Source organism: Vespa mandarinia, chromosome 12 (assembly GCF_050613455.1).
Source record: "Vespa mandarinia isolate Hongniang chromosome 12, ASM5061345v1, whole genome shotgun sequence".
Classification (NCBI taxonomy): Eukaryota; Metazoa; Arthropoda; class Insecta; order Hymenoptera; family Vespidae; genus Vespa; species Vespa mandarinia.
The window spans coordinates 4,491,516-4,508,381 of NC_140821.1; the positions used below are offsets into that span (position 1 = coordinate 4,491,516).

General features: G+C 29.7%; 2 protein-coding genes across 9 annotated transcripts; one reads left to right on the plus strand and one right to left on the minus strand.

The window, feature by feature from the left end:
* Positions 1–4: 4 nt before the first annotated feature.
* On the minus strand, positions 5–4,254 carry Vps16A (vacuolar protein sorting 16). 3 transcript variants are annotated; one of them, XM_085660601.1, is made up of 17 exons: positions 4,176–4,248; positions 4,026–4,097; positions 3,740–3,926; positions 3,505–3,633; positions 3,276–3,420; positions 3,079–3,206; positions 2,824–2,999; positions 2,354–2,726; positions 2,156–2,283; positions 1,930–2,074; positions 1,638–1,772; positions 1,409–1,570; positions 1,161–1,310; positions 853–1,094; positions 616–712; positions 437–540; positions 5–271 (listed from the first exon to the last, which is right to left on the minus strand). In XM_085660601.1, exons 2-17 carry the CDS (start codon positions 4,079–4,081, stop codon positions 133–135), a joined length of 2,496 nt encoding a protein of 831 aa, XP_085516727.1. In that variant the 5' UTR covers positions 4,082–4,097; positions 4,176–4,248; the 3' UTR covers positions 5–132. The 3 variants fall into 3 exon arrangements, with proteins under 3 accessions (XP_085516727.1, XP_035739826.1, XP_085516728.1); XM_035883933.2 differs by having other exon boundaries at positions 4,026–4,254; XM_085660602.1 differs by lacking the exon at positions 5–271 and having other exon boundaries at positions 954–1,094; positions 4,026–4,254.
* Positions 4,255–5,281: 1,027 nt separating this feature from the next.
* On the plus strand, positions 5,282–16,435 carry LOC118449462 (uncharacterized). 6 transcript variants are annotated; one of them, XM_085660569.1, is made up of 7 exons: positions 5,286–5,856; positions 10,095–10,705; positions 11,320–11,493; positions 12,131–12,249; positions 12,323–12,469; positions 12,572–12,845; positions 13,626–16,434. In XM_085660569.1, exons 1-7 carry the CDS (start codon positions 5,852–5,854, stop codon positions 15,557–15,559), a joined length of 3,264 nt encoding a protein of 1,087 aa, XP_085516695.1. In that variant the 5' UTR covers positions 5,286–5,851; the 3' UTR covers positions 15,560–16,434. The 6 variants fall into 6 exon arrangements, with proteins under 6 accessions (XP_035739904.1, XP_085516695.1, XP_035739909.1 ...); XM_035884011.2 differs by having other exon boundaries at positions 5,282–5,856; positions 12,572–16,435; XM_035884016.2 differs by lacking the exon at positions 5,286–5,856 and adding an exon at positions 7,494–7,605 and having other exon boundaries at positions 12,572–16,435.
* The last annotated feature ends 431 nt before the right edge of the window (positions 16,436–16,866 follow it).

Consider the following 16,866-nt stretch of genomic DNA (forward strand, 5'->3'; position numbering starts at 1 on the left):
TCGTTGTTTAAAGTATTTACAATTATATTTAAATATAAATATAAATATAAGTTATAAGTAATATGTTTTCAGTCAGATAAACTTTTATATATAATAAAGTATATTACATAGTTTTCGTACAGATAGTACTCATTAATTTTTTATACTTGTAATAAGCATATTGATTTTATCTATTAATTTTTTTTCCGACGGTCCACATTGTGCTAATACAAACGTTAGAGCAGAAACATCTTTTTGCTCTGCTGCTGTTTGGGCTGCTTCATTCAACATTCTGTATAAATTATAATATATTTAACTTTTGTAGAATTATTTGAAACGAATCAATTTTATCATATTGTTATGTTATAGCTAATTTCTTAGAGATTATAGCTAATCTCTTATTATTTTTACATAATAAATGAATAAAAATATAAAATGTCTATTAAAGCATACTTACTTCAATTTAACAAGATATTTTACTTTTAATTCTTCTTGCACTCTTGGCAAATATATTTTTCCTTCTTGTTCTTGATTATATTTTAAACACTGATCAATAAATGGCTGAGAAAAAATTTATCAAGTTATATATAAAATATTCAGAATGTTAAGCAAATTTATTGTTGATGTTTTTATTACCTCGTAACCGATTGGAGATTTTTTACTTTTTGACAATTTTTCTAATTCATTCCAAAGACCTTTTTCTGCAAGACACTGAATTCGTAACCACCAATATCTGTAAAGTTCAACAATTAATTTATATGAATTCATTATCAACTTATATAAATTTATTTTTAATTTGATTATTTCTGATTTTTCTTTAATAAAAATATGTAAATGTTTTCACATATTTTAGAATATAAATATAGACTATACCTGCGTTCAGGTATTCGATATTCTGATTTTAATTTATCTGCAAGCTTCAATTCATTTTGAAGTAATAATATTTTGACTGTGTCATGAAGAGATTTTCCTACCATTGTTTTATGTAATGTTTCTTCTAAAGATCTTTGATAACGTAATAGTTTAATTTGTTCTTCTGTCAAAGCAGCATTTGTATCATTACGGGCTAATTTAAAATTTTCTTGTGCTGATTGAAGCAATGTATCCCGTGCACTCTAAATAGTAAATAAATGAAATTATTTAACATCATCATAATATTAAAACGTATATTTCATACGGACCTTTTGTTGATAACTTTCTGTAATAAACCATATTGCTTGCGAATGGAAATCATCATACTGATTATAAATATCTCGTAATGTTTCTCGATTATGGTTTTGGCAATATTTTATATATAATGCCATTGCTAAAGGACAATGCATTATAGACATCTATAATGGATAATAAAGATAATGCATATTTTATCAAATATTATGCAATGATATCTTATGTACTATTGCTATATTAGAAGAATCGATTTTTCACTTACTTGAAAATCTCCAAGTGTCATATTTTCTCGAAGATGAAGTATAACAGTGTAAACGAGATCAGTATTACCACTTTCAACAGCTTTATGTAATGCAGCTCGTTCTTCACCAAGTGTAAGTAACAAAGGTACTTGTAATTGAGCACGTGGTTCATAATCTATCAACTATTAAATATTGAATAAGTTCATAATTATTTGATCGAACAAAATATGTAAAACAAAATCAATTTACTTTAATAGCTAATTGCTTTCTACCACAATCTGCTGCCCTTTTTGCAATTTCACTATATGATACACCAGGAGCATATCCTAATTTATCAGCTATTTCTTCTGCTATTTGTTCTTTGTCTAATCGAGTTTGTTTGACCTAAAAGTATGCCAAAAACTTTTATTATCTAATAATATAATGATTTCATTCATATTTTTTATTATATAATGTAAAATATATATTACTGTGATTGGAGAAAAATATTTGTATGCAAAATATACGATAATACACATATACACACAAAATAGAAATTTACCTTATAACAAGCCCAGTGTGCTAAAATTCTACTTTCTCCATCTATTTCAGGAAGTTGAAGATGACGTGCTATTTGTATGCTTAAATAATAATGCCTTCTTGCTACTAATCGATCCAATAACACTTGGCTCGTTAAAATATTAAGTCTGTTATAGTTAAAGAAAATACAAAAATAGATTTCAACTAATTAATTTTTGATCATCGCAACAAAAACTACTAAAGGATACTGTATACATGTTAATGGTATTCCAATTGATGGATGTCTTACTGCATTAAGTACCCTCAATGTTCTGCACATACTAACATAATTATCAGGATTCATTGTTCTACTAAATCCTTTACCAAATTTAGCTGCCTAAAATATATTTCTTAATTATATAAAAGTATTTAAAAGGATATTAGCAATATAATTACATAACTCTTACCCTTATTAATAATTTTTGCGTTTGAAAATCAAATTCATGACTCGCTCCATCAATGCAAGCTATTATAGCCGCGTCTAATTTATCTTTGACCAAATCAATATAGCTATCAGCTTTATGACTTTTCTTTTGAAATTGTTTGGATGCCTCCAACAAATATGATGCAGGATCTGTCGAATTTATTCTAAATATTTTCAGTACAACATTTGGAACTTTTTGTATCATTTCATGAGAGGAGTTCGATAAAACACGTACTCCATCAATTTCTGGAATAAGATATACTGGTCCATCATAAGTATAAACTATAGTTTCAGCTGATCTTCCTACAACCATTACTGTACTATTCCAACTACAAATTACAGCTTCTGTTCCACACCTGTAATATTACTGTAAGTTAATATTATTTATATTTAATACGTCAGTATTTTAATATTTAAATATTTTATTATAATAAGAATATATAATATATGTACCATGCTATGCAAGATAATGGTTCAGTCATGTGTGTAGCGCACTCGCAGTATTTTTCTTTAAAATCAAATGAACCAATATATAAATGACCAGTGTCTGCATAAAGAGCAATATGACGATTATTCGGAGATACAGCCATTGCATATACATTATTTATTTTATTATTAAACAAATTACTCTAAAAAATAACACATTATATTACAATAAAGCAACCATAATTTTCTTCGAATATTTCTTTAAAATCAAACAAAACTTACAAATGGTATTGATGTAGTATTTGTGTAAGGTTGATGCATAAAAAATATACCATCTCCATTTGAGAAAATAATTTGAGTTTCTCTGTCATAATGCACTACAAGCCAACAATCAATGGAGCCACCAATTCCTAAAAGTTTATACAATAAATAAATATAAAAGTTCTTCTACATTATATATTAGAAACAATTTAACTTACGTGGTATATTAGAAATTCGTCTAATTTTTGGTTCTGATGTATTAGTTACCAAAAAAATTCGATATGCAGATGTTAAAACAGCAACTCCTGTACCAACAGGAGTTGTAAAAAATTTAGCTTCTATAACCTTGGTATCTTTTGCTTCCTTAAAGAAAACAAAAAAATAAACAAACATTAAAATAATCTTGACAATAATGATTTATATTATTATTAATGTTATGTAACACACATTTCCCATGCCAAAAGTATGCTGATATGTCCCAAACATGTCATAAATAAGAACCATGCCATCATCTTGGACACAAAGTAATTCTTCTTGTTGAGACCAACCCAAAAGAACTAATCGTCCACTGTTCCACTTTAAAATTGTAATGAAAAATTATTTTTATAAAATGTAATTATGATTTGGAATAATACATAGTATGTTTACATGTATCAATTAATGATTAACTATTTTAATTTACTTGAAACTTGGCTGTTAATTTTCCTGCTGAAGTATAAATCAATATTACGGGTTTATTAGTTCCTTGAATCTTAACTAATTTTTTAGGATGTCTGGTAATTGCTAAAGAACCTCCGTAAGGAGCTGCTGCTATTAAATTGGTATTGCTGACTTCGTTTTGGAAAGTAAGTGGATATAATTCAAATTTTCTAAAATAAAGAATTATATTTTTTATTATATTTTTTATTGTTGCATAAAATGTTTATATTATCCTTAGAAAATATGTATTGGATATATTATTAAATTACCGAAAGTATATGTCACGTCCTAAAGGAAACCAATCCGCAGTTATCATCGCAGACATTTTTCTAAATGTTTTACTTCAAAAATATAAGCAAAAATATATTAATATATACAATTCTAGTCGTTACAGTAATTATACATTGAGGTTAAATTACGTTCATCCTCTGTTTGACAGGTCACGTATAAAGACTAATAGTTCATCGATATTAATTATCAACATGAATGTGTTATGTACCAATCAGAGCAGTCCTTCTCAAACTTCAATATATCTCTACGTTCATTGAATGATTTTATATCTCGAGAAACAGTGTCATCTGTACGTAGTTTTAGTAACTCATATTTGAAATTTAGAAGCTATCCGCCAATATGATTGGATAAATTTAAAATATATTACGACGTTCGATAGGTTAAGACACGATTTACATAAATATCTAAATTCAATTTAAAAAGGATTACAAGAAAATATTAATAAAGAAATCAAACTTATTTTATCTTGATTAATCATTATATTTTTCATTATTATTACAGTTATTGAAAAAAGTTCTATAGTTATAATAATGATGTCAAATTAACCTAATATAATATAACAAGTAAATATAAAATATCAAGGTCTATATTGTTTTAATTAGCGTTTCACCACGATATCATGCATATCAATAGGAATGAAAATACCTTAGAGGTTATTCATATTCGATGCATTCGATGCGTATCAAACGAATACCGATCGTAACTATATAACTGCTATATATTTTATTGTGAATTAAATTTTCTTTAATAAATATATAAATACGAAAGAGTGCATAGACAATTACAAATTAGAAAGATCAGGAGAAACGTTCATTCACAAAGAACTTAAGTGATTGACTCAAGGAGATATTTTTCTCAATTCGATATTGAACTAACAGCAGCATACCTAGCAAGATAGCCAACGGCATACCTTGGACGACCGGTTATTCGTATAGGTGTACTGAGAGAGAGAACAGTCAGTGAAAGGCTGCTCGAGAAACCCGCAACTTGTTCCTACATCCATGATCTTACCTCGCGCTCTTTTCTTAGCCGACAGAAACGCATTTCTCTATCGCTCTTTTGCGTACTTTTTCCATTCCTCTTCTTCCCGCTCCTTTCTACGACCTTCCGTGCGTTCTCTCTCTCTCCCTCTCTCTTTCCCTCCTTTTCTTTCTCTCTTTCTCCTTTCTCTCTCTCTGTCTCTCTCTCTCTCTCTCACTCACTCTCTTACTCTCTCTTACTCTTTTTCTCTCTCGATCTTTCTTGATATGCGAGCCGGTAACCTGGTGGTGGTATCGTACGGTGATGGTCCCGAAGTTGCCTCACGAGTTAACTCGGGATCCCCGTTATGTCCAAGTCCGCGAACCTCTGGGAAGGGCATCGGTGTACACGTTCATCGGTATCTTCTCTTTCTCCTGCGGCAATCTTTCCGAGTCTTCTCAGAGATCTTACCGTGGCTTCTTATATTTCGTGTTTTCGCGCTTCGAAAGAACTATAAAGTAATGCTTGGTAAAGGTGATTGTAAATAATCAAAAATGAGAAAATCTATCGTTTATTGAGAACAAGGACAAAAGAAATAAATAAAAAAAGAAAGAAAGAAAAAGGAAAGAAAGGAACAAGAAAGTGCCATCGATGACACACGATGACCATGAAGATGATTGCAAGATGATCCATCTGTGAATACTCCATGAATCTGATGTTGATTCGAAGGTGATAGTGGCCTCGAGAAGTAAAACGGGCTAATCGTACGACACACCTTTATAAAACTGTGTTATTTGTATCAGTATCATTGTAGTTGGCACGTGGAAGTGCCAACACCATCATCATGGTGTAAGTATATCATTTATGGATTGTAAGAATGAAATGTTGATAATTTTGTACATGATTAAGTTGGGTTTAACGAGCTTTATTAAATGCTTAATGTCATGTATCATTTCATAGTTTTTCTTTACGTTTTATCACTGATTCATTTACAAATAAACATTTATGTTTTCATGAGAATGGTTTTTTTTTCTTTTTATTTTTCTTTTTTATTTTTTTCATGTTAATTTCCAAGATAATTCTAATCATATAAAGAAAAAGTGAACGAGATAAGTCATGGCCGTTCGTCGTGTTAATAGTGAATGTAATTATTAAAATGACTTTCCCATGACTCACGTGTATTTAGGGATAGTACTGTTTATGAAGTAAGTTCTCACGCATAATACGATTTTAACCTTCATCCGGAAAATAATCAGCTCTCACGCTCATGGTACTTCACGATTTTAGAGATTAAAAAATGAATGTACATAATTATTTGCGAAATGACGTACATCGAAATGACACACATGTATATACGTTTTCAAGATTCGTTGAAACTTTTAACAAGCTGGAAAGTTTTCTTTCACGGATATTGTTGTTTTTTGTTTCCTTTTTTTTCTTCGCGGATTTGCGGATATAATTAAAAAGAAAAAGAAATTATAAGTTCTCGAGAGAATAACTGCCGCGTTAGATTGTGCCGCACTGGTCTATCCAGTTCGCAGGAATAATCGCAAAAATCTTCGAGGCTGCTCCTTCCTGTGAATACTTTTGTCTATAAAACCTGTTTTTCCTTGACTTATCATTCCTATTTTACGATTCGACCGTACAAGAATTCAAATATATGGAAAGTACAAAAGAAATAATATATCGTACCTTTACTTTACGATTTATTTTTTAATTTTGCAAAAAAAAAAATATTGTTCATTTTCTTTCTCTCTATGATCTATTTTTGTGTGTTTACAAAATTATGCTATATTATATAAAAACTATACTATATTATAATCATACTATACTAACAATAAATATAACTTTTTACTTTCAAAAACATGAAAAATCATGGATATAAAACAATAATTAAATTTTTAACGATAAAATGGAATGAAATGTCCAATAATACAAATATGTGTCAGTGTGTAAATTTAAAATTACAGATGGCGTTATAAAGAATTAATTTTTAAAATTAGAAAGATACAAAATTAAACATATAATATATCCAAGCATAATATAATCCATTACAAGCCGGAAATTGCAAACTTAAAGATACATATATATAAGCGTATAAACTTGAAAGTTACGAGAAAGGTGTTATAGAGAGAGTTAATTTTTAAGAATAGAAAGATATAAAATTAAATGAAAAGGAAAAAAAAATTAATTGTAAGCCGGCGATCACAAACTTGAAAAAAAATATATATATATATGTATGTGTATGTATGTTACTTAAAAGTTATATAAAGTTATAATGGATTAATTTAAAAAAATGGATAGATACAAAATGAAATACAAACAAAATACGCATAGATAAAACATTTTAAATTGATCGTACTTATAGAATTTCAGAGGTGCAAGCTTTGATATCGAACGTGAGAATATAGTAATATGAAATTAGTGATTGCGTGCAACGTAAAAGTGGGTGCGCTCTAGTATTACTAATTAGACAGTAGAAAGCAGTCTTGGGTTGCAGTCGTAAAGATATTACCTAGCTACTGGGCAAAAGTGGTGCTTAGTATTCGGAAGAAGTATTTGTTTAATTTGTTTGATTTGAAAGTCATCCAACACGGTGTACGGTATTCCTTAAAGCTATATATATATATATATATATATATAAATAGATATATATACTAGTACATTCCTCTGTTAAACATAACGGACAACTAAGGTCAAAAAAACATTTTTATTTTTACTTATTTTATTATTAATTATTTCTTACGAAATAATATATCAAGCATTCGTATTCAGATCGTATGTAATATGTATATGCATTATGCCAATATGTTCTATCATTCGAATTGTAAAATAAAAATTTTTTCCGCTAGCTATGTTATATCATCGATTGCTTAGGAGAATAGAAAAACGTGTTTAAGGTACTCTATTATTCGTGCATCAAAAGATCGAGAACCATTAGAAAATTCCAACGAAATACAATTTTTTCCGTGATCCGGATTTCGAACCCGGACTGCCAGATTCGTAGATAGTACGTCATCCGTAACACGGAAAACACAGAACACATAACATGGAACACGTAATTTTTTGTGTTCGGTTTTTTGTGTTTCGTATATCACAAATCAAAAATCATTCAATCAAAATTGATTTCTAGTAATCAACTTCACTATTTCTTCCTCTCTCTTTCTTGCTCCGTACTTCGTGTCGGCCGTACATTTCTCTCTCTCTTTCCTCTCTCTCTCCACTCTTTCTCTCTCTCTCTATCTCTATCTCTTTCTTATTCGTTTAATGTTTTGTAGCTAATTTTTTCCGCAAGTGAAGTAGTTTAAACTTTCCGTCGGATTACAAGGATTATAATCCAAACAATTATACAAAATTTCATCTCGATTGGATAAATATAGTAGGAGCTTTTGAGAAATTACGAACACACAAATTAAGGCTTATGTGTGTGTGTGTGTGTGTGTGTGTGTATTTCATTTCATTCGAAAACAACGTGTAAATAATAAATCACACACGTTACGTCGTCTTAAAAATAGACGATTAATTACTCGCGCAAATAGAAAGTTCTATCGAATTACGATGGCAAAGGATATCGTAATCACTTTTACATTAGCGAACTTCTAATGACAGTAAGAGTTTGCAATCTCATTGAAACACGTTACGCGATATAATAATCATTAGAATAACCAAGTCTGGCAATACCACAACCATAATAAAATAAAATAGGATAGATAGTATGAAATATAAAACTGATTTCTTCAATAACTAATTTAATATATGCACATGAAAGATTATGACAGGATTTTTTTTTTATGATTATGAAACATTATAAATTATACATAATTATATAGATCCAATTAAATGTAAATTTTAATCTATCGATGTTTCGTATATAATTTGTATTTCATTGTAATTTCATGATAGAAATTCTTAATCGAGGACAAAGTAGAGGAAGAGAGAGAGAGAGAGAAAGAGAGAGAGAGAGAGAGAGAAAGAAAGAGAGAGAAAGAGAGAGAGAGAGAGTAAATGCGACACAGTCTGCAAAGTCATGACGATCTTCTTACACCTACCGTTATTCGAGTCGACCAAATTCGACTTTACATTCGAAATGAACGATTCGTTCGAACCTAACTGCCAATACTTGTTAAAGAATTCAGGTTATACGTATAGTAGTTGTTTTGTTTGATGAAAAAAGAAATCGTGACAAATATTAGAAATATCTATGATCATTATCTATTATTAATTATAATGAATTTTATTAATTATTAATTATACTGAATCTTATTAATTATAATAAAAGATAAGATAAGATAATGTGAATTTTAATTTACGTTACGATTGAATCGAGTTCATTCATAAAATTAAAATTAATGAATCGAATGCATAGTTTCACCACTTACGGTTTCTCCAAAGTCTCCTTCTCTCTCTCCCTCACACACACACACACACATACACACATACACACACACGCACACTCATCGAGATATAATTATCGTAAGAAATTTGAACGCTTGGGAAGCGAAAGTCATTTCCGACTTACTGTTAGTAAGATGACTAAGCGTTGAAATTGAAGTGTAAGATACTACGGAAGAATTAAATATCATCATCGTTGCCAGTGTGATTAAAGTTATTGTAGATCGTGTGAAAAAGATAATAGAATGTATGAATGAAGAAAAGAGAGGTATTCTGTGATGTTCTATTTAAAGTGATAGATCTTATAATGATCGATAGAAATCTTTACACATTCCTCGTGAAGTTGTTATTGTTTTTATAATAAACAAAATATTTACATCCTATGTATAAACTAATGACACATTTAATATAAAGGAATACATCTTTTTTATATGACTCTTTCTTTCTTTTTTAATTTTTTTTCAAATGAAAATCGAACGATGTGGTTTCATAACTCATAAATTTCTTCTCGATAACTATCACCGTTTGAAATTTGAAAGTGGAACATGAATATAATAGTATGCAAAGAAACGTTAATAGTTCTCTTCCTTATGGCTATTATCTATTTTCAAGATTTTTGTTTCTCCTATTTACTATCAGATCATTCATTTTTAGATAATAATACGATGAATTAATTTTTCTTTTTTGTTTTTCAGTTCATACTTGTTGTTGGGTTCGTTAATTATCGTCAATATTTATAAAAACGAGGCAGCATGGCGACCATGCGTCGAATTAAAGCGAGATTTGCATGTACCATGCAAGTGTATGGTATCTTCAAATTATCCAAGATCTATCGAAATGGATTGCGATCGTGTTATTTTTACTCGTGACACTTTGGACAGTCTCAAGGGACAACCGATTATTTCGATCAGTCAAAGACACTGTGGCTATCAAAGCTTACCAGAAGAACTTGTTGGATCTGGTTTGACCTTGAGAGAGTTGGATCTCTCCGATAATTCCATTTACAGATTAATGGATCGCCAATTGCAATCTCAAAATCAATTACGTGTATTGAGATTAGCCAATAATCTTCTCGGTGATAATTTAAATCCTATTTTTTCGAGCAACGAATTTCATGGTATGGAAGAATTACGAAGGCTTGATCTTCGGAAAAATGGACTTCGAAACATTGAGGAAGGAATTTTTAAAGGTTGTATCAATCTCGAAGAACTTTATTTAGATGAGAATAATATGACTATTGTGCCTACTGCTTCGTTGAAAGGACCAAAAGGTATCAAGATACTCTCGCTTATTGGAAATAATATTGGTATGTATATTTTATTTGTTTGTAATTTTTAAATATCGTATGTCTATGTGCGTGTGCTATAAAAATTAAAGAAATTTCTTTGCATGTATTATTTTATTTCTTGAGAATATTCAAATTATCAACAATAACAAATCCGTCATACGAAAGATTTGGCTTGAAGACTAATATATCGATCCTCGGATTGCTACTTAACGGTTTACTCGGCACGGAGGATACATTCGTACCAGATGCTCAGAATTTTCGCGCCTAACTTTCTCCACGTATTCAATATTACAAGCTGCGCACATCATACAATTTATTCATATAACATTAGCATTCTATCAAGCAACAATATCTATTATTCGCTGTGAATCTGATTTCAAACGAATTAAGATTATGAAAAACAAAAAGAAATAATAAAAATCTATGAATAGAAAATCAGAATAAATGTATTAATAAGAAATTAGAAAAAAAGAAAACTTATAAATAGGAAATTAATGTATAAATAGAAAATTAGCAATAATGTAAACATATAAAAGTAGTAAAAAATATAAAAATTGAAGATTAGAAAAAATCCATAAATAAAAAATTACAAACAGAAATATTTTATTATAATGAATGAAATCGTTTTATAGGTTCCCTTTCAAGAGGAGCCTTTTTGACATTGGGCGAGTCTTTGTTACGTCTGGATCTCAGTAATAATGGATTATCACATATGGAGGATGGTTCACTTTCTGGATTAGAACACTTGCTTTTCTTAAATATATCTCGCAATGATCTCACAAGATTTAATAGCGATGTATTTAAAGGTATAGTCAAATTACTTTCTATCAAATTAAATATCTTCTACTGTACATTTACAACAAATAACATGATATTTTTATGTCTCGGAAGATCTCTTGAAAAAGTTCTCATAAAACTGTACTATTTTTTCCTCCGTTGCTTAAATTATAACTTACATGATCATTATATTAAAATTTATTGTTATTCATATTTTTCTTTAGAAAATTGATATAATATGCGTGATTTTCTATTCTTTTGTCTAACACACTTTTTCGTGATTAGGATGCACGTAAAAATTATAGGATTATTATACTGTATTATGATTAATTAGATGATTTTTTCGTGAAAAACGAAATTATAATCTTCGAAATCGCTACTACATCAAACTCATCTACATCATTAATAGGTGGGAATTTAACGCGTGTCTTCGCACTAGTTTATTATTTCTACGAAAGTATGATGTTTAGTTACACGGAAGAAGTGGTCGACCTCTAAAGAACAATGAACTTCATTTTTAAGTTCTCACAAGACAATTGTCTCTCATGAAACATCGGTCTCCTACTTCCTCCTATAAAAAATTATTAGGTTTAGTAATGTTTAATTATAATTAGACGAAACAAAATAATAAAAGATTATATTAATACTAATAATCGATTATTTCAGGAGCATACAATTTATTACAATTGGATCTTTCTGTGAACTACTTACAAGAATTTCCTACTTATGCTTTGAGACATTTGACGGATCTAAAGTTTTTGAATATTTCAAATAATTTAATTACAGTAAGTTCAATCAAGATATTAAATTTAACAAATTTCACTTAATTATGTACGATTAATTTGAAATATTATTTAGGAAATTGAACGTGTCCATTTGTTAGGCCTGACCGAATTACAAGTACTCGATCTAAGTCGAAATAATATTGGTCGACTTGGAATAAATACGTTCTCCAGTCTTTCCTCTCTCACTAGACTTGATTTAAGCTTGAATGCTTTGCGTACGGTAATATAAAAAATATATTTAATTTTTATTCTATAATAAAATATAATTTTTTATTTTTTTTTTTTATTTTTATTTATTTATTTTTTTTTTCTTTATTTTCAGATAGAGGAGTCATCCTTCGAAGGATTAGTAAAATTAAAATGGTTGTCGCTACAGGATAACAATATTTTATTAGTACCGGCTACAGCACTAACACGACTACCAGCATTGGCTCATCTTCACGTCGAATTCAATCGTGTAGCGGCATTATCCACGGAATTAATTCGATCTACGTCATCTAGTCTCGTTACGTTAGGATTAACGCGTAACTTGGTGCGAGAAATCCCAGGTCGATTGTTCTACAATTTCGAAAATCTCATTAGCATAGAACTTTCTGGTAACATGCTCTCTAGTATTTCACAAAATACGTTCGCCGGTTTGGAAGATACTTTATTGAATCTAGATGTTTCCTTCAATCGTTTGACCAGTATGACTGAACTTCCTTTAAAAAATTTATTATCTTTAAATTTGGCCGGTAATCAATTGAAAAGAATATCTCCCGAAACATTCAAACATTTGCCGAGATTACAATATCTTAATCTTAGCAGTAATGCTCTTTATGGAGGATTTCCACCAATATTTCCATCGTCGTTAATTATACTTGATATATCGTATACAGGCTTGAAGATTTTACCAACAGTTTTAATGTTAAATCTGGAATCTTTAGAAAAGGTTTATCTGTCTGGAAATAATTTGCAAGAGATAGACGAGGGTACTTTTCAACATCATTACAATTTATCCGTGATCGATTTATCTAATAATTTTATCGAACGTATTGACAATGGAGCTTTCGTCGGCCTTATAAATCTTTACGAGCTTAATCTACGTAGTAATAGATTAACGTCTTTCATCGGAGAATATTTCAATACTGGAACAGGCTTACAAATATTGGATTTATCGAATAATCGTCTGAGTCAATTATCACCGACTGCTTTTGTGATTCATCCTAGATTAAGAAGCCTCGATCTATCTTATAACGATTTCGTCCATTTCCCTAGCGATTTTATCAAATCTCTGCAATTTTTGGAACGTTTGGATTTGTCGAGGAATAAATTAAAGAACGTCGATGAATTTTCCTTCTCACAAATCGGTCGATTATATATGTTAAATCTTTCAGGAAATAAAATAGAGTCTGTTGAAGAACTGGCTTTTCATAATTCTACGCAACTTCAAATATTGGATCTATCTAATAACGTCTTGGAAACGTTAAGCGAACGTACGATGGAAGGTTTATTACGTCTTGAACATCTTGATCTTCAGAATAATAAATTAGCTTCGTTACCAGAAACTATATTCGATCAATCCAGAATTCGTTCAGTGGAGAGCATCGATTTATCAGGGAACTACTTCAATGAAATACCGATAAGAACTTTACAGAGACAATCGGCATCGTTGTTCAGTTTAAAGATAGCAAGAAATAAGATGACGGAAGTCTTTACACAAGATATAGTCAACAATGTAAAAGACCTTGATCTTTCAGAGAATCCACTTAGCGAAAATGCTATACGTGGTATATTAGGCGAAGCAAAGATATTAAGATCTTTGAATTTAGCCCAAACTGGTATAAAAGTATTAACCAGACTTGAGACACCATTTTTAAAACATCTAAATCTATCTGGAAACGATATAATAGACATCAAACCAGCTATTCTTGAACGTACTACTATGTTGGAAAGTTTTGATTTATCCAGAAACAAATTGACGGATTTTTCGAACTTGGTGAATACGTTTAAAATACTTCCAACTCTTCAAAGTTTGGACATATCTAACAACGACGTGAAAGCTATCAATGAGAGTAGTTTCGATGGATTATCCACGTTGCGTTCACTTAAGATCGCTGATCTTCCTAATTGTACTAGAATAGAAAAGAACGCATTCAAACACTTGGGAAAATTACGTTCGTTATATGCCTATAGTTATCCTAAATTAGGTTATTTCGACGTGCAAGGAATATTGAAAGGGATGCCAAACTTAGAAACCTTAGATATTGAAATCAAAGATTCGTCTGTGGGAAACGAGCAACTTTCTATAAGAACGCATCCTCGTTTGCGACTATTAACTTTACGAGGAGAGAGATTACGTACCGTACTTTCGAGTTCGTTGGTGGGTGTACGTGTACCTTCATTGTCCCTTGGTCTGAAAAATACATCCGTTGACACGATACCAGCAGCTCTCTTCTTCCCGGTACCACGTTCTACAGTAGTCTCATTGGATATAACTGGAAATAAATTCACTACTCTGTCCGTACAATTGTTGGCTGCTCTCGATGAAAGAAGTGGTTTCGTAAAACTCACTGGTTTGGATAGTAATCCTATTAATTGTAACTGTGAAACGAAACATCTTTGGAGATGGTTAAAAGGATTAGGCAATAGAGCATCTAATGTTATTTGTATGACTCCTGATTATGTATCAGGAATGTTATTGAATAATCTTACCGAGGAATATCTTACTTGTGATCGGACAACCCTTAGTAGATATCAAACAACAGAAATGACACCTTCCTCGAGATCAACAACGGCTGAACCTGAAATTATATGGACTGTACAACCAACGACTCAGAATAATAGAAATAAAAATTACAATGGAGATCATACCAGTAGTGTTACCGTTGGAAATGTGTCGAGTACAGACGATACTTTAATAATTGGCATAGTTGGTGGTGTCGTCGCTTTTATAGCCATCATCGTTATAGTCATATGTATCTGTCGGCTCAAATGGAGCACCCAAATGAACGAAGCTAGAATGACGGCAGTGGCATCTAGCATTCATGAAGCTTCAATGATAAGACCTGCGAGTGCTTACTCGGGTAAGATCAATCACGATGTTTACGTGGGATCTTATAACGGATCAACGTTAGGTCGTGGTAACGGTGTACATGGTTCTTCGGTACCTACCACACCGGTACAAATGATGCCCTATGTTCAACCAGTTCATGTTATGCATCCATTTGCACCACCCCCGCAGGTATCTCAACCGTTATATGGTTATTACGATAATCCACCGGTACCGATGTATGTCACGTGTCCATCTGAAAATAAGTTTGATAGATAATAAAACTTGATCATATTTTTAAAGATATTACTTTTAAACTAATCTCTTCGCAACATTTTCAAATTAATTCACATTCGAAACATTCTTTAATAAGAGATACTTACCTTATTTACGTATATATATATGACATTTTTCTCATAATAGGACGAAAGAATGAATATCCTTGAATAACTACATCTATTAAGAAGTTCAATGATACACATAGATCGAGATATATTGTTATAATTCTTATTGATTGAATAAAGTGGGGCCGTGATCATATCTTGTTGCATAGTAAAAAAAAATTACTACAACAAATATTAAACGAATTATATTATGTGTTCTTCTTTATATAGTGAAATTTTACATTTCCGTATTTGGATTCGTCTGTATATAATTATTTGTTAAGAGCGTATATATATATAAAGATACAATATAAATGGAGAGAATATATATTATATATATATATAATATAACAGACTATAATTTCTCTAATTTAATTGATTTTCGTCAAAAATATTGTCTTTTTAATTATACTTTGATTCATATTTTTTATTGATATTGTTCACTTCAGTTAAAGACATACTATAGTATATACAATTTTTTTAATTAACAATCAAGATAAATGGTGCTATATAAAGACAGCTATTAATGATAGGAAATACTTCAAGAGTGTGGATGATTAATTATCTGAGACAGATTAAAGATCGTAAAATTTTTTTCTATTCTAGATAATCGATATGATTAATAAATATAACTGTAAATGTTTGATTTGAAGATATTTCGATAGTGTGTGAGGTCTTCTTAAATTAATAAAAACATTCATTATAATTTGTAATTTAAGAGTATGCGAGAATAGAATGAAAAGAGTATGTTTTCAAAGTGATTTTAATTTTTTTTTTCAAATCTGTATATATATATATATATATATATATATATATATATATATATATATATATATATATATATATATATATATATATATATATATATATATATATCATGCATTTAAACATAATTATACAAATTTTAATTTTAACCAAACATTTTAAGTTTATCAAATGTCGAATGTCGATGAGATCATTTATTTTAAATTTATTGATTATTCATTATTTATATACATATATATATGATATATATTAAAATATACATTTTTTTATTCTTTTTTTTTTAATATGAATATATATGCCATAATATCACGATATTTCGACAGGCTAACTTAAAACTACCATAATTAATATATTGTAGTTATTAAAAAAAGAAATTTCTTATTTTTGAAAATAAGAGGAAATGATTATTATATGTATAATGTACATATATATATATAT